Source organism: Sarcophilus harrisii, chromosome 3 (genome assembly GCF_902635505.1).
Source record: "Sarcophilus harrisii chromosome 3, mSarHar1.11, whole genome shotgun sequence".
Taxonomy (NCBI): Eukaryota; Metazoa; Chordata; class Mammalia; order Dasyuromorphia; family Dasyuridae; genus Sarcophilus; species Sarcophilus harrisii.
This window is the reverse complement of record NC_045428.1, coordinates 77101410-77119548: the sequence shown is the minus strand read 5'-3', so window position 1 is coordinate 77119548 and position 18139 is coordinate 77101410. Positions and strand designations below refer to the sequence as shown.

Genomic DNA, 18139 nt, shown 5'->3' with positions numbered 1-18139 from the left:
ATTTGAACTCAGGTCCTTCTGACTTCAGAGCTGGTGCTCTATCCACTATACCAATTAGCTACCCCTCTGCTATTTCTTTAGGTATATAAAGATATCTATCTATCTATCTATAAAGAGATATATAAAGTATAAAGAGATATCTTTTATGATTGCATTTCTAAAGCACAGTATTTGAGATTATGTTTTAAGAGGTTTGGCAATTGTCAATGCTGTAAAGTTACCCATACATATAACCTGTAAATAAAAGGCTATTAAATAATAAAAAATAAATTTAAAAAAAAGAGATGTTTTCATTATAATGGAGTTAACAACAGTAGGGCTTGTTTATAGGTTCTGAGAGATTATGGAAAAATTTGAAATAATCTCTTATGATATCCTTTCAGTCAAATATTACCCTTTGAAACCAATAAGTTTCATTTCCTTACAAATCAGCTAATAATCATGTGTTCATAATATATTTTCTGATAGCTCCTAACATTCTAATATTTACAAAAATAGATAATAACTTGGTTACTGAAATTTTTTATTTTTATCTTTTTGCATTGAACTCTGATCTTGTTCTGTTCCATTGCTTGTGAAAATAAAACTTTATTTTTATGAAAACTACTTCAGGGGAAAGAGGAGTATGATGCTCTGAGTAATGATGAATATGCAGTGACAATTAAAAAGATAGAAGTCTGCTCATCTCCTAGATAGGTACAGGCTGGCATTTGGTGGTAGAATACAAATGATCTCTAAGGAACAGAACTACACTTTGATCACAGACCCATATATTATTTTAAAAGTTTTATATATGTCTTTTGTGGGGGGTTTTTAATCATAGTCATTTCTCAGTATAATTCACATCCCATGAATTAAGGGAAATTGGTTAAGCAAACCCAAATAACTATGTCTGATAACATATGCAACATTTCAAACCCTTAGCTTCCTATTTGTTTTTTTATTTTAATTAAATTTTATTTTATTTTAAAACTATCTTTCCCTTTTACCAAACCTCTCTCCTACCTACCCTACTCTTGCCCCACATTGAGAAAGCAAGAAAAATAAATCCTTGTTACAAATATATATAGTCGTGCAAAACAAATTTCCACACTGAACATGTCAAAAAAGATTTAATCTGTTCTCTGATCACTCTGTGTCACTCTATGTCAGGACCTGAATACCATGTTTCATTTGTAAGTCCTCTAGAATTGTATCTTTGCAACATAGTTATTATGCAAATTATTCTGGTTCTGCCCTTCTAATTATGAATTAGTTCATATATGTTTTTCCAAATTTCTCTAAAATTGTCCTCTTCACTATTTCAGTGTAATTGTAGTCCATCACATTCATATGCTTAGCCATTCCCCCATTAATGGATACTTCAATGATTTCCAAGACTTTGTTACCACAATAAAATAAAATAACTTCTGTAAATATTTTTCTCTATATTGGAACTTTGCCTTTCTTTGATGGTCAATTTGCTAGTCTGATGGGTATCTCAAAATTGTTTTAATTTGCATTTCTCTGCAAATTAAGATACCACTACACACCTGTCAGATTGGCTAAGATGACAGGAAAAAATAATGATGATTGTTGGAGGGGATGCGGGAAAACTGGGACATTGATGCATTGTTGGTGGAGTTGTGAACGAATCCAACCATTTTGGAGAGTGCTTAGCCATTCCCCCATTAATTTGCAGAGAAATGCAAATTAAAACAATTTTGAGATACCCATCAGACTAGCAAATTGACCATCAACTACTGGGATTATATCCCAAAGAGATTACAAAGAAGGGAAAGGGACCTGTATGTGCACGAATGTTTGTGGCAGCCCTTTTTGTAGTGGCTAAAAACTGGAAACTGAATGGATGTCCATCAGTTGGAGAATGGCTGAATAAATTGTGGTATATGAATATTATGGAATATTACTGTTCTGTAAGAAATGACCAACAGGATGATTTCAGAAAGGCCTGGAGAGACTTACACGAACTGATGCTGAGTGAAATGAGCAGGACCAGGAGGTTATTATATACTTCAACAACAATACTATATGATGACCAGTTCTGATGGACCAGGCCATCCTCAGCAATGAGATCAACCAAATCATTTCCAATGGAGCAGTAATGAACTGAACTAGCTATGCCCAGAAAAAGAACTCTGGGAGATGACTAAAAACCATTACATTGAATTCCCAATCCCTATATTTATGCACACCTGCATTTTTGATTTCCATCACAAGCTAATTGTACAATATTTCAGAGTCTGATTCTTTTTGTACAGCAAAATAACGTTTTGGTCATGTATACTTATTGTGTATCTAATTTATATTTTATTATATTTAATATCTGCTGATCATCCTGCCATCTAGGGGAAGGGGTGGGGGGGTAAGAGGTAAAAAATTGGAACAAGAGGTTTGGCAATTGTTAATGCTGTAAAGTTACCCATGCATATATCTTGTAAATAAAAGGCTATTAAATAAAAGAAAAAATTAATTTGCATTTCTCTAATTTTTGATTTAGTTATTTTCCCCCTTATTATTATTGATAGCCTGAATGTCTTCCTCAGAATACTGTTTCTTCTGATCCTTTATCAATGAGGGATGGATCTTATTCTTGTAAATTTTAATCCTTTCCCTTTAATCTTGGAAATAAGACTCTTATCAGAGAAACTTGCTGCAAAGATTCCCTCTTTACCTATTTCTCTTCTAATTTTAGATGCATGGGTTTTTTACTTGGGCAAAAATGTTAAATTTTATATGTCCATTATCTTTTGTGAACATCTCTATCTTTTGTTTGGTCATGAACTCTTCTCCTATCCATAGATGTGACAAATAATATCTTTTTCTAATTTGTTTATGAAGTAATGCTTTGTGTCTAAGCATGTACTCATTTGGAACTTAGCATACTGTGTAATATGTTATCTTATAACTAATTTCTGCCAAACTGCTTTCCAGTTTTCTCAACAGTTTTTTGACAAATTGTGAGATCTTGCTTCAATAGTTGGGATCTTTGGAATTTTTCTAAAACTAGAATACTGTGCTCATTTGCTCCTTTTTATCTTGTACCCAATATGTTCCACTGATCAACCTCTTTTTTTTTTTTCTTACCCATTATCAAAATGTTTTAATAATTACTTCTTGGTAGGATGTTTTGAGATCTGGTACTACTAGATCCCATTTCTTCCCTCTGATTTTCATTAGTTCCTTTGATCTTTTGTACTGCCAGAGTAGTTTTATTATTTTTTCTAGTTATATAAAGTATTCCTTTGATAATTTGATTGGTATGAGCCTAAATAAACAAATAAATTTAGGATATTAATTTGTCAGTATGTTGGCTTGGTTTAACCAGGAGCAATTAATAATTAATATTTTTCTAATTCTTCAAATTTGTCTGTGCAAAGACTGTTTTATAATCATTTTCATATGGTTCTTCTGTATATCTTGCCCGTAGAATACCAAGTGAAAGACATTCTATAGTTATTTTATATGGAATTTCTCTGTCTCTACTAGATTTTATTGATACAATATCAAAATGCTGATGCTTTATGAGTTTGTTTTCTATCTTATATTAAATTTTACTATAGTTGTTAATTATTTCAATTAAAGTTTTAGTTGAATGGCTAGAATTCTTCAAGTAAATCATCATATTCTCTGCAAAAGGCACTAATTCCCCCTCCCTCCCTTTGGCTTATGCATGTAACCTAAATTGTTTCTTTTCTCTTTCTTTTTCTTTTTGTCTCTTTGTCTTTCCCTTACTCATTCACTCTCACTTTTGCTTTCTCTCTGTAGTATTGCTATAGCTAACATTTCTTTCATTAGAATAATGCTGGCAGTGGATATCTTTACTTTGTCCACAAGTCTAATGGGAAAGGCCACTAATTTTTTTTTTTCAGTTTATTTTCATTGAAGATAATACTATGTCTTGGTTTTAAATAATTACTGCTAGGGCAGTTAGATGGCACAATAGAGCACTAGCCCTGAAGTCAGGAGAACCTGAGTTCAAATTTGACCTCAGACACTTAACACTTCCTGGCTGTGTGATCCTGGGCAAATCATTTAACCCCAATTGCTCCAGCCAAAATAATAATAATAATAATCTTAAGGAAGGGAATATTCCTATGATTTCCAATGTTTAAAAACTAGGAATAGGTGTTGTTTCTTGCTAAAACTTTTTTGCACCTATTGATATAGACTGATAGTTTTTCTGCATCTGATTTTTATTGGTCCTGTTATTAATTTTATCAGTTATAGTTATACTTTTCCTAATATTGAATCCACCCTGAATTCCTGGCATAGATATGGCCTGACCATTGCATATAATCTTTATGATATCATGCTATAGTCTTTTTATTGATAATATTTTATTTAAATTTTCTTGGTTGTAAGCTTATCATCCTTTGTGTTCTGAAATATCCCGAGGCAACAGGAACTTAGAATATAAAATGTCAATCAAGACGTTTTCCAAGAAATAGGTAGAACCAACCTTTTTCTTCTTCTTCTTTTTTTAAAGGAAGCAATGAATGTTCTGTTATTCTAGCATGTTAAGTAAGCACAGCTTAGGCTTGAGGATCTGAAGTCTTTCAGTGTTCCCAAAACAATCTGATCTAGGGAAAAGTTTGAGTCTTTTCCCCCAGTTCTGAACTATTCACATTCCTTATGTGTCTGTGTAACATTCCTTTTTGTGTTGCCCCAGGTTGGAACAAGGTTCCTGGTTCCACGCCTTAGTAGATTTTTGCTGGTTTCAATCATTTATCAATTAGTTGGAAGCTTTGCAGGTTCAGTAACACAGCCAGAGACTCCTCTTTTGGTCTGGGATTCCTACCCTTGGTTATTCCTCTATAAACTTTCAACTGGGTTGGAGACTGAAGCTAAAACCCTATGCTTCTCTTGGAGTCAGCCACACAGCAGCAATTTGCTGCTATGTTTGTTCTTTCCTCAGTATATAAGTGACCCGGGTCCCATTCCTTATCCTGGGCACAATTGCCTTCCTCAGTCCACTAATGATCCATTACCTACAACTGGGTAATAAGTGCCAGCATGGCTATTGTTCCCATGGGAGATCTCTTCTTTCCCCTGGTAGTCTGATTCCTGGAATACTCAAGCTACACACACCTGGTCAAACCCTGACCCAGTGTCCACAAGCCTCTCTGTTCTGATACGTTGGCTTGGGCTGGAAAAATGACTCACTGTAATTTTTTTTCTTGAATTTCCTAATCAGGATTCAATCTCATGCACTTTCTAGGTCTTTGTGGAGGAGGTGTGGGGGAGAGCTCAGATGTTCTTCCTGTTACTTTGCCATTTTGGCTCTGGTCCCAGAGATGTAGTCTCATTTATTTTATGATTTGTCCTCAGGAACCAAGGTTGATCACTGAAATTAATTTGAGTTTGAAGGCTTTTTAATTAATTTCATTTATATTATTGTATTCTTCATGTGTATTGTTCTACTAGTTCTTTTTTCTTCATTCTACATAAGTTCATCTATCTCCCTAAATTCCAAATCCTTGTCATGTAGGATGACGCTAGATTCAGATCTGGTATAAGGCCATCTGATCAATTATATCAGAGGAAATGGCACTCAGATTTTTCAATGTGATGCATTGCTTTAGAAGTCCAAATCCTAAAGCCGAATACCAAACAAATATGGAAAGTCTTTGATGTCTCTTAAATTTGAATGTGTATCAAATGGAAAAACCTGGCTAAAAAAAAAAAACACCTTTCATATTCTGCTGATTATAATTATCAAAATTTTAACTACCTCATTTAAGCCATTTTATCTCTTTTCTTCCTAGACTTCCTCCATGAGCTAATTGAATGTCATTTCCCTTTAAAGCCATCTGTGAAACCCTCAGAGCTCATGGAAGTGCTGGCTTCCTTCTCTAAACTACCAAATCACTTTGTGTCTATCATTCCTTTTAGCTAGCATATTTTATGCTTTACCTCCCTGACTAGACAAGAAGAAATTGCTTTAGGACAAGGACCATGTCTTAGGTAAATTTTGAATCTCCCAAGCACATGGTACAGTGCTCTACTGAATAAAGACTTAATCAATGTTCAGTAGAATTGCATATTATGGACAGTTAATTGATAACCTTGTTTAATGCTACAGAACACTAGTCTTGGAGCCCTAGAGACATTAGGGCAATCCTTTTTGTTGTATGTACTAACTTTGTAATATTACACAAGTTATTTGCCTCTGAATCTCAGTTTCTGCCTCTTAATAACGCTAAGGATGCTATCTGTTCTAGCTCCTTCACAGGATTGGTATGAGAAAAGTGTTTTATAAAGTGTTATAGAAATGTGAGATTATTACTGCTTAAATCACTTCAGGTTTCTCAGCATGATGAAATGATGACTTGGGGGCCCTAATGCACAAAACACAGATTCTATCAAGTGAGGAAAATCTTCATTTTGTACAGACAGGCTGAGGGGTGATGGACTGTAACAGGTCTGTTTTCTGAGCACAACCCTAATCCAGTTTAGAAGTCTCTTGCCGGGTTGAACGATAGATTTTTTTGGTAGCAAAATGACTCTTAGACCATTTACAATCCTAGAGGATTGACAATCACTTGAGGAAACATACACACTAATAAAATCACAAGTCCTTTACATGTGCTAGTGAATGAAAGAAATATAAAGAACCTGTTTGTTTACTTATTTATTTTTTTAAAGTTTTTTTTTATTTTTAAAACATATGCATGGATAATTTTTCAACATTAACATTTTTAACATTTTCACATTAACACTTTTTCTGCTTGCAAAACCTTGTGTTCCAGTAAAGAACCTATTTAGAAAACAGGTAAAATGCTAATTATCACCTTCAAAATTTGAAGGACCACATTTGAAGCATTTTGTAAGCTTTTCCCTTCCTATACATTCCTCTTATAGACCTAGGTACCCAAAAGATATTTGTTCATCGTGTTCATCAATAACAAAAATGATACTACAGAAGATTTACAACAATTGTATTTTTAGCAAATCTTTTGGTACCAAATTTTTCAAACTACATTAACACATCAACTACTTGTGATTCTTAGAACATCTGCCGCTGCTTGCCTTTTTCCAAAATGATATAATTTACAAGTATACATTATTGCCAACTTGATTATTTTTAAAATGTGCCAACACAGTTAAAGAGCTCTGAAAATACAAACTAAATAACAAAATTATCCATTTAAAAAAGTAATATGACTCGAGTATATAAATTGTCTCAAAAGTCCACATTCTAGAAATTGGAAATTGGAAATGCCAGTGGCAAGAAAATTAGTCTGACATAATTTGTAAAGGTTTATGTTTATTATAAATGTTAAAATATTATGAAAATAATATCTCTTACATGTACTTAAAAATCACAAACATTCTTTATGTTCAAAATTCAAGATTGATAGTCAGAATTAAGATAGGCTTGCCTTTGACTTTCACAAGGGAACTTGAGTAAGGTAGGCTGCTTAGGCTTAGTAAAATGCTGAATAACTATTTATGGTCCTGACACTAGTGAACTCTGTAAAAATTGTGTGAAAAAATCACTGAAAAAATGCTGTAAAATAATCACTGAAATTATGTCCCCTTTGATCTGCAAAAGATCAGGGATCAGGGATTCCCAGGCTTTAAGGAGTCTAGAGAGAGGGCCCATCCTCCCAGGATGAGAGAAGCAACATTATTCAAGGGCAAATCAACTCTCATTGATCTTTTGGGAAGTCACAGCCTCATTCAGGAAATTCTAAATTTTCATTCAATTGAGAAATCCTGGTCTGATTATCAATTCAAACTGCCCCAGATTGTACTTAAAGTGGGTCTTTGCCAATCATTCTTTGCAAAAATATTTCTTCATTAAGAAATAGAACCGCTAAGGGGGAAGCCTCTTAATGTAAATCCTCTTTTTGCCACAGCCTTTGGGGTTAGGGAATTCTTTCGCTTCTGAACCTGCCTCCAAACAGAAGGGATCTCACTCATTCACTCACCTCATCATCTGGTGGCCCGTACAGGGATCCCGAGAGCAGGCTGAGGTAAGCCCCCTTTCCTCTGGCCCATTCTATAGCAAGAATAGCCAAACTAAACTCCCAGGAAGATTTTGGGCTCTCTGGGGCTCCATGCCCAAGCAGAATTCTTTGACAGAGGACACTTGGCCAGAAAATTCCTGCAACTTGACAAAAATCCGCTTTAATCTGGGAAAGTTTTTGTCATATTTTTCTCTCTCTCTAGGGACACCTACAGAGAATGGAAAGCTATAGAACTGGAAAAGCCTGTGGCAAAAATGGAAGTTTACTTCCTCTATTCCTAAAGATTCTCCTTTAGGCTGTCTCTTAAAAAACAGGGACAAATTTGTCTTGAAAGATCATAAAACAAAAAATTCATTTACTTTTGCAATGCTGCCTGGCCTCAATATAGTTTGGAGAACCAGGAAAGGTCAATTAATTACACCACTATTAAAGAGCTGGACTTATTTTGCAGGAGACAAGGTAAATGGACTTATGTTCAAGCTTTCATGGCTTTGTCTCAAGACCCTAAATTAAGGCAAAATTGCCTTATGTTACTGGTCAGGTTTAATACAGCAGAACTGGAGATAGAAACTGACCTTTTAGGCGACCCCCTCTTTTTTCACCCCTTTAGGGGTACAAGAAGTATTTGCTCTCCATTGCAGCCCTCATCAGGAGGCTTGCAAATCCCCTCCAAAACCACCCCTTTATCAAAAACAGGACCTTGGGTCCTACAATATCTGACTCTTCTCTCCTCTGGAGCCGGATTCTGGGATCGTCCAGCCCGAGAAGTGGGATCCCTTTCTCCTCCACCCGTTCCCTCCCTCCTCCTTCTGAGGCCACCCAGCCCCCATGCCTCAGCCCTTCTTGTACCAAGAATGGAACTCCCCTTTCTCCTCCCCAAGAGCCTGATTCAGCTAAGGCTCCTGCTCCAGATCTTGATTTGGTTACTTCTCCTAAACTCTGTCTCTTGACGGAAGTTGCCAACCCTTAGGGAAGAACGCTTAGAGTACAGATGCCCCTTTCTATGTCGGATCTTTCCCAAATTAAGGAGAAACTGGGCTGATACTCTGAGGATCCCACCAACTATATTGAGGGGTTTAAAGCCATTACCCTCCAATTCGATCTCTCCTGGGGAGATATTAATATCATTATCTCCTCCTGCTGTATCATAGAGGAGAAAAAGAGAACCTGGTTCTGGCCCAAAAGTTTGGGGATGACATGGCTACCTCCTCCCCTGGTAGATACCCCCGGAGTGATAGCCATGCCAATCTCAGACCCTGGGTGGGACTACCAGAAGGGGAATGCAGATAGAGAGAGAAGGGACCACCTCCTAAGCTGCCTGAAGGCGTGAAGAGGGGAATTAAGAAGCAGGTTAATTATAATAAACTTAGGGAGATCACCCAAGCAGCTGGAGAGAATCCTGCCCTATTTCAGGACCGCCTTGTAGAGGCCATGAGGAAATACACTAATCTGGACCCCACTCTTCCAGAGGGGCCTACTGTCCTCAGCATGCATTTTATTAACCAATCTGCCCCAGAAATACAGAGGAAACTGCACAAGTTAGCCTTGGGATCCCAGCCTCCCATGACCCAATTACTGGAAGTGGCTTTTGGAGTTTTTAACTACAGGGACTGAGCTGCAGCAGAGGAGGAGGACCGCAGGGCCAGAGCGAGAAACAAAGAGCAGGCTCAACTTCTGGCTGCTGCTATTCCCAAAGAACACAGGGGTTCATGCTTTAGGTGTAAGGGGCAGGAACAGGAATGCAACTGCTCCTGGAAAACCCCAGGTCCTTGCCCTGAATGCAACCAGAAAGGGCACAGGAAGAGGGACTGCCCAGAGAGGGGTAGAGCCACCGCCTCAAGCCCTGTCCTCTGGTCGCCTCAGGACCCGGAGAGACGGGGTCCGGGGGTTTGGCCTTGCCCCCCCCTTACTCCATCACCACTGCCAAACCCAGGGTCACTTTGGAAATGGCAGGTAAGCCCATTGAATTTCTTTTTGATACAAGGGGGTCTTCTCTTTCAGTTTTGCTCTCGCACTGGGGTCCCACTTGTCCCCCACTTCACAAGGTAATGGGAATTGAAGGGAAACTCCAGAACTGTTTGGAGACATTCCCTCATCGCGGGAACCTATTGTTTCCACATTCCTTTCCAATAATCCTTTCCTGTCCCACCCCATCATTGGGGCAAGACTTGATGGTATTTCAAGACCCTCCCATATTCCCTATGAAATCTGGGAGGAAATAGACTCTTCTGTGTAGGACCAGGGGGCATCCCCGGAAGGGCAGCACAGGCCACCCCAATCTTGATTAAGCTGCGAGATCCCAGTGTATTTTCTCATAGACGCCAATACCCAATTAAACCTAAAGCCAGGGAAGGATTACAACCTCTGATTGAGAAGTTCCTTAAGTCTGAGCTTCTGATTCCCTGCCAGTCTCCATGTAACACTCCGATTCTTTCTGTTAGGAAACCAAATGGGGAGTTTAGAATGGTGCAGGACCTAAGAGCAATTAATGAAGCAGTCATTCCGAGCCATCCCATTGTGCCCAACCCTTATACAATTTTTACTTGGATTCCAAGAGACACAAAGTGGTTTTCCACCCTAGACCTTAAAGACACCTTCTTCTGCATACCCTTGCATAAAGACTCACAGTTTCTCTTTGCTTGTGAATGGGTGAAGCCAGGGGAGCTTCCCCACCAACTAACTTGGACGGTTCTGCCTCAGGGCTTTCGAGATAGCCCCCACATATTCGGACAGGCACTGGCTAAAGATTTCAAGGAACCTGAATTGCCCAGCAACAGCCTTGCCCACTATGTGGATGACATTTTACTCTGCAGTCCCTACATGCAGCCATAAAGACCCTAAATTTTCTAGCCTTCAGGGGTTACAGGCCCACATTGTCTGCCAGTCTGTCAAGTATTTGGGTTACAATCTCACCCCACTTCCCACTTTCTGAGGCGAGGAAGCAGGCTATCCTAAGCCTCCCAGACCTTGCCTCAAAGAAGCAGATGCATACCTTTTTAGGCATGGCTGGCTTCTGCAGGATCTGGATCCCCAAATTTGGGACTATTGCCAAACCCCTCTATGAGTCTGTTCCAGATCCTGCTAACCTTCCTCTTGAATGGGGACCTGATCAGGTCATGGCTTTTAAAACACTGAAAGCCAAACTGATCTCTGCCACTGCCCTTGCCTTCCTCGACTTAGAGAAACCTTTCACTCTGCATGTGGATGAGAGATGTGGGCAGGCTTTGGGGGTCCTTACTCAGGTTCTGGGATCTGACCCCAGATCCTTTGCTTATTTCTCAAAGAAGCTGGACTCATTTTCCCTAGGATGCCCCTCCCGCCTTAGAGTAGTGGCTGCCACAGCCCTTTTAATTGAGGAGGCCTTAAAACTAACCTTGGGACAGCCATTAGAGGTTTTAACCCCACACAGAGTCCAGGGAATTTTAGAAGCCAAAGGCACTAGTGGCTTGAGAATGGGAAGCTTACTAGATACCAGGCCCTCCTGCTAGATATCCCAGACCTGACTCTGCAAGTCTGTCACATTTTAAATCCTGCCACTCTGCTCCTCTCAACCAGGAGACATTATCCATAATTGTGAAGAAGCTTGTTAAGGTGTTAAGGGGCAGGTCCATTCTCAGAGAGCCTCCACAGCTGTGAATCATAGCATCTGAAGGAGTTACAGGGCAATCTTTACTGACACAGGTGTTGCTTGTGGATTGGAAACGAAATAAATGGGAGGCAGAGGGCAGAGAATACAACTGCTTCTCAGTCTTCTTGTGTCAGCCTCTCGCAAAAAGATCCATTCTGCAGGTCTGGGTTGGATCTCCAGCAGCCAGTCAGGTAGTTCTTGTTTGCCAATAGAAGCTCTAGATTCTGTCCACTCCAGTAGATCTGACTTAAGGGAAATTCCCCTTGAGAACCCAGACGGGGAATGGTTCACAGATAGGCCACAGATTCTTGAGAATGGGGAGAGAAAGGCAGGCTATTTTGTGGTGACTCTTCATAGTGCCCTGGAGGCTAAGCCACTGTCTCCTGGGACTTCTGCTCAGAAGGCTAAGTTCATTGCCATGACCAGAGCGTTAGAACTGGGGAAGGGAAGGAGAGTTAACATCTATACTGACTCCAAATATGCTTTTCACATTTTGCATGCTCACGGGACTTTCTGGGAAGAAAGGGGTCTATTGACAACAAAGAATCCCCCCATTAAACACGCAGGAGAAATTCTGCATCTGTTGCAAGCTGTCCACGAACCCATGGAGATCTCAGTCCTATTTTGTAAAGGACACCAGAAGGGAGATTCACTTCAGGATAAGGGAAACAGGCTTGAAAATTTAACTGCTAAAGCTGCTGTCCATTTACCCTTGACTATGGCACCTTTAATCCCCCAGCTCCCTGATTCTTTTACCCCTTCCTATAGTTCACAGGAAAAAGCCCTTGCAGGGGAAAGGGGGTACATCCTTTCTCCCTCTGGTTGCTTTCAAAGATGCTCAGACCACCTCTTAATCCCAGAGGCAAGTCAGTGGAAACTGATCTTTGGTCTTCATCAGGCAACACATCTGGGGAGGAATGCTCTCCAAACCCTGGTGAAATGCATTTTCACGGGCCACAAGCTGGGAGACGCAATCAAACATTTTCCAGGCTGCCCAATTTGTGCCCAGGTGAATCCTGAGGGAGCTATTAAGCCCCTGCCTCTCCTGGAGTCAGTTCAGAAAAGGGGCACATACCCAGGTGAGGATTGGCAAATAGACTTCATGCATATCCACCCTCCCAGTTGCTTTTGGGTTTTGTTGACCCATTCACTAATTGGATAGCTTTTCTTTCCCCAGACTGAGAAGGCTCATGAGGTATCAAAGTGCCTGATGAATGAGATCATACCGCGTTTTGGCTTGTCTAGCTTCTTACAGAGTGATAGCCCTAGAGGACCTAGAGGATAGTTCCCTAGAGAACTTGAAAAGCCTATGGAGAAAGAAGGATGAAATTGCCTGGTAATCTCCTTCCCTCCTCATCATGAGGACTCCACTCCTGATGCTCTTTCCAGCTTTCCTGGTCTTATTCCATGGACCCTCACCAGTGGGCTGACAACTTCCTGGTCAGACAAGGGAACTCTGGGGGACCAGGATTATCCTGGTAAACTCACCCACTATGCTTCTCCAGAACCTTCCTTGAAGCTTCTTCATAACCTCCTGAAAACTGACAAACCGATTGATAGAATGTTTTGTGACTACCATCATCCGTGGGGACGAGCTACCAGGAGACTGCTGCAGAACCTGACCATTTGTGCACCTAAGGGATATGCTTTTCTCTGTAAGTAAATCCTCCATTCCACCTTAATGCTTTAAGGGGCCTGTTAGGAGAAATGCCTCTGACTGGGACCCTCCCCCACCTGTGATTCTCTCTACCTGGTGCCTGACCCCTTTTAAGCACTTATGGGTCTTGTACCCTGGGCTACTTGAGTGCTCCTTTCACTGTATGTAATGCCAGCGCCTCAGTCACAGCCCCCACCCCTTCAAGGAGACACAAGCGAGGATTTTGGGGAAATGTTCTGTGGTATTAAAGAGGCACAGAAATGTTGGTTCTCTGGGTTGGATATTTAGAACATGAAAGCATTCTCTCTAACCTGACAGCCACAATCAACCCTTTGACCAATGAAACTTTACTTTCTTTCCGGGAAATCCAAGAATCCCTGGACTCTCTGGCTCTATCTAAAACATGGTTTTAGATACCTGAATGGCCTTAGATTATTTCCTTGCCTCTAGTGGGGGTGTCTGTGCCCTGGTCAACGGCTCTTGCTGTATGTACATGAACAATTCAAAGGAAGTTGAGCTTTGCACTGAGAGAATCTTGGTGAAAGCTGGCTGGATGCAAGACATTCATGAGCCCCCCACCCTCAAGTCTTCCTCTGGGTGGAGTTCCTGGCTATGGTCTCTACTAATCCCTATAACAACTCCACTTCTAATTATTATCTTTTTGCCCATATTTGGGCCCTGCATTTTCAGACTGAAAACAGATTTGTTTTCTCTAGGCTTCAAGTTGCAAATTTTCGATTGCTCCTGCAGCCTGGAGATCATGGGACAACTGATGGGAACACACATCATCAACATCCGTTGGATGCTGCAGCTGCTGTCTTCAGATCTCATATTTCCCCTCCTAGCACAAACCTTCCATGAAATCGGGGACAGCTCTAGACCCTTCTCAGCTTGAAGAAGTTACAGAAGTCTGAGATCTTTGCTCTTTTTTTCCCCAAATGAATTTGGGGATAACTGCTTGAGGGGGGAAGATGACGTGAGTGAACTCTGTAAAAATTGTGTAAAATAATCATTGAAACCATGTCCCCTTTGATCTGCAAAAGAAGAAATCAAGGATTCCCAGGCTCCAATGAATCTAGAGAGAAAGCCCATCCTTCCAGAATGAAAGAAGCAACATTTAAGGGCAAATCAACTCTCATTGATCTTTTGGGGAGTCATATCCTCATTCAGGAAACTAAATTTTCATTCAATTGAGAAATCTTGTCTGATTATCAATTCAAACCACCCCAGATTTGCTTTGCCATTCATTCTTTGCAAAAATACTTCATTAAGAAATAGGCCTGCTAAGGGAAAATCTTTTTGCCACAGCCTTTGGGGTTAGGGAATTTGTTTGCTTCTGAACCTGCATCTCCAAGCAGAAGGGATCTCAATCATTCACCTCACCCCTTGGTGAGTACCCTTGGTAAAGGGTTTTTATTTTATCTACTTTTTAAAGAAATGTTAAGGGAGTTTTATTTCTCTTTAACTTTAGATAAAAGTAAGTCACGCTTATAATTTCATCTGAACTTATATAGTTCTTATTTAAGCAGAAACATTCCATTCTTTGTATTTGTGTGTGATGTTTGGGACATATGTTTACCATCCTGAGGAGCCATTTTCCAAGGAAGAGCCAACATATGGATAATACATTTCCCTTCATTCTAATGCCTTCTCTCTGATTATGAACAATTTATCTGTAGGGTTGTTTACCTATCTTGTTCATTAGACTAGGAGCTGCTTAAGAGGAGGGTTTTTTTTTTTTGTTTGTTTGTTTTTGTTTTTTTGTTTTTTTGTGTTTTTTTTTTTTTTTTGCCTTCTTTGTATCCCCAGGACTTGGCACATGCCTTCACTTTTTCTTTGGAAGCTCTGTCACCCCTAGCTCCATAAAGACCTCTATTCTCTGCTCTTAAGCTCGTTTTTCTTCATGTCCATACCACTAGTTTAACTGCTGCCCATGCCCATCCTTGACCCCCAAGGATCCTGTTTTTCTACTTCCTTTCTTCCAGATCCATCTCCCCTCCATCCAACTATTTTTGCTCCAGTAAATATTTCTAGTTGTAACTGTTATTTAAATTCCTTGAGGACAGGGGACTTGAAGACAGGGTCTTAATCATCTTTTTATCTCCCCCAGTGCCTAGTATTGTAGGCGTTCAATAAATATTGAATGAATGAATGATAATTCAAGGCATTTCCCATGCACATATTCCCTAAAGCCCAAGTTATTTTAATCATAATATAAACACAGGGCTTATAAAAAGATATTCAAGGAAGGGATTAATCTTTTAAATGTGTTATCCATGGAATCTTCTGTTTTTTGTTTTTCATAATTGCATAATGCCCCTTTGGTAAGGGTTTGTAATGACAGCCACTGACTTCTTAACAGAAGTCACGTACACAATGTTAACTTATTAAAACACATTCATGCTGCTTTAGTTGCTAAGCTGCTTTATTTTCTTTCCCTCCCTTAGGTTGCATGAAGATTCCTGATGCAGGAATTTATTTTGGTGACAGTAATGAAACTGGCAGCTAGCCCTGACATAAGGTTTTCTGCTGGAAAAAGAAATGAGTATTTACATTTTTCCAGAGCTCCCACTGTTTGAGTTCCTATGGGACCCAGAGAGGCAAATAAAGAAGTTTCCCTTTCAACTGCCCCGCCAATGAGATTCAATGAAACGGGTAAAACTCCATTACAATGGATATTTGAAAAGAAAGATTTCTACATGAGAATAAAATCACTTCCATGCCCCTGAGGATGATCTATAGTAACAGAATTAGGTTAACCTGATTTGACCTTTCTTGGGACAGTCATTTCTTATTTCATTCATAAAATGCTTAGATGATCTCTAAGATCCCTTCTAGTTAACAATATTCTGTGTTCAAGGCTAATTGTACACCATTTCAAAGTCCGATTCTTTTTTTGTACAGCAAAATAACTGTTTGGACATGTATACTAATATTGTATTTAACTGATATTTAACATGTATTGGCCAACCTGCCATCTGGGGGAGGAAGGTGGGGGGAAGGAGGGGAAAAATTGGAACAAAAGGTTTGGCAATTGTCAATGCTGTAAAATTACCCATGCATATATATCTTGTAAATAAAAAGCTATAATAATAAAAAAATGTATTCTGTTTATTTTTACAATAAACTCTCTCTCTACAAAGAAGTATGTATAACAAATCCTTAATCTGGTGCTTGTCTATGTAATAAATAAATAATAAAAGTATCTTTTTGTTCTGTTTGCAACTGTAGAGGCAGAAAATCTAGGTCGAGGACTTTATTATTTTAATATGCTCTTAAGCAGTTCCTGCCAACTTTCCCTTCTCCTTTTTACCACAGCCCACAAGTGATTTTAAATAACTTAAAATTGCCAATGTGGCTAAAATAAAACAATACCTACAAAAGGGAAGTGAGAGAAGGAACTAAACTTATTTAGTACCTACTGTTATCAGGCATTTTCTTAAAAATCTCATTTGATCATCATAACAGCCCCATTTTACAGTTGAGGAAAGCAAAGAGAATGAGATTTTTCCAGTATTTAACGATTTATGTTAGATTAGAGGGCACAGACTCTTCCCATATCAGGCCATCGAAATGATGAGGTTACCCACCAAAATCATTGAAAGGATACGAGGTGATACTCCCTAAGTATGTTGTTGGGTGTTTTGGATTATCTGAAAAGAATTTGTAGGCTTAGACTTTCTCCAAATCAAGGGCAAAGATTTGATTACAAGGCTAAGAGCAGGCTGACTCTAAAAGTGTCTAGCCAAGGAAAAGGAGATTTTTAGCAATTAACAAGGGGAAAAACAAGTTTCCTTTCAAAATGCTGCAAGTAGGAAATTATGGGCTAACCCTAAAAGGAGTTTAGGGTCCTATTAGATGTTAGCTATTATGAAACTTAACAAGCAAACTAATTCCAAAAAGGAGTTAGCTACAATAGAATAAGATGGTAGGCTAAATTCACAGGGAAGTTGCCAAGTTGGTGAAGTACAGTCAAATCTTTTCATAGGGGAAATATAATCTTGGCTTTTTTAATCATTATATACAGTAAAAGGGGGTTCCCAGACTTCCCCCTGAGGTAGGACTGTAATCACAAGTCCCCTTGAATAAAAAGCTCACTTAAAGCTGAGAGGGCCTCTCTGCTTGCTCAATGAGGAGCTAGGCTTTCAGATTGTATCCTGGGATTTCCTGCATACCCAGGTGCCTCAACTGACTTAGAATATCAGGGGTCCTCAAACTACGGCCGTGGGCCAGATGCAGCAGCTGAGGACATTTATCCCCCTCACCCAGGGCTATGAAGTTTCTTTATTTAAAGGCCCACAAAACAAAATTTTTGTTTTTACTATAGTCCAGCCCTCCAACAATCTGAGAGACAGTGAACTGGCCCCCTATTTAAAAAGTTTGAGGACCCCTGCTCTAGATGTTCCAATCCTGGGGTCGAGAACTTGTTTTACAAAAACAATTTTAAAATATAAAAACCATTTTTAATGGTGTGTGTGTGTGTGTGTGTGTGTGTGTGTGTGTGTGTATGTATGTATGTTAGTGGAGTGGGAATGGGGCATTCAAAAAGCAGCCTAAAGACCTTGCTGTTTGCTCTAGCCCAGTTCTCTTACTTTTACATATGAATATAAGCCTCAAAGGTAAGATGATTTTCCCAGGGTTTCAGTGAATTGAGGAAAAAGCTAGGACTCAAGCCTCTTCATTCCTTCAGATTTCCATTCTACCAGACCAACGATCATTTGGGGACAGCCCTTTCCTTTCTCATATTCTTTTATAAAATGACCTCCTTCTTCATCTCACTACATTTTCTGGTGAAGTTTAGAAAAGATTTTTGAATAAAATTTGAATTTCATTTACATAATTTATAGCAATTTTGGATTTATATTGGGTAAATTTGAA

The 18139-nt window shown here is 39.3% G+C and overlaps 1 protein-coding gene across 2 annotated transcripts; it reads left to right on the top strand.

Moving 5' to 3' along the window:
- The first annotated feature begins 10598 nt into the window (after window positions 1-10598).
- Window positions 10599-14244, top strand: LOC116422238. 2 transcript variants are annotated; one of them, XM_031958242.1, is made up of 2 exons: window positions 10599-13259; window positions 14012-14244. In XM_031958242.1, the coding sequence occupies exon 1, from the start codon at window positions 11687-11689 to the stop codon at window positions 12764-12766; it is 1080 nt and encodes a 359-aa protein (XP_031814102.1). In that variant the 5' UTR covers window positions 10599-11686; the 3' UTR covers window positions 12767-13259; window positions 14012-14244. The 2 variants fall into 2 exon arrangements, with proteins under 2 accessions (XP_031814102.1, XP_031814100.1); XM_031958240.1 differs by having other exon boundaries at window positions 13978-14244.
- The last annotated feature ends 3895 nt before the right edge of the window (window positions 14245-18139 follow it).

What these genes read in the sequence shown, in the direction of transcription:
- LOC116422238 (XM_031958242.1), top strand. Translation starts at nt 11,687, where the DNA reads ATGGGAGGCAGAGGGCAGAGAATACAACTGCTTCTCAGTCTTCTTGTG.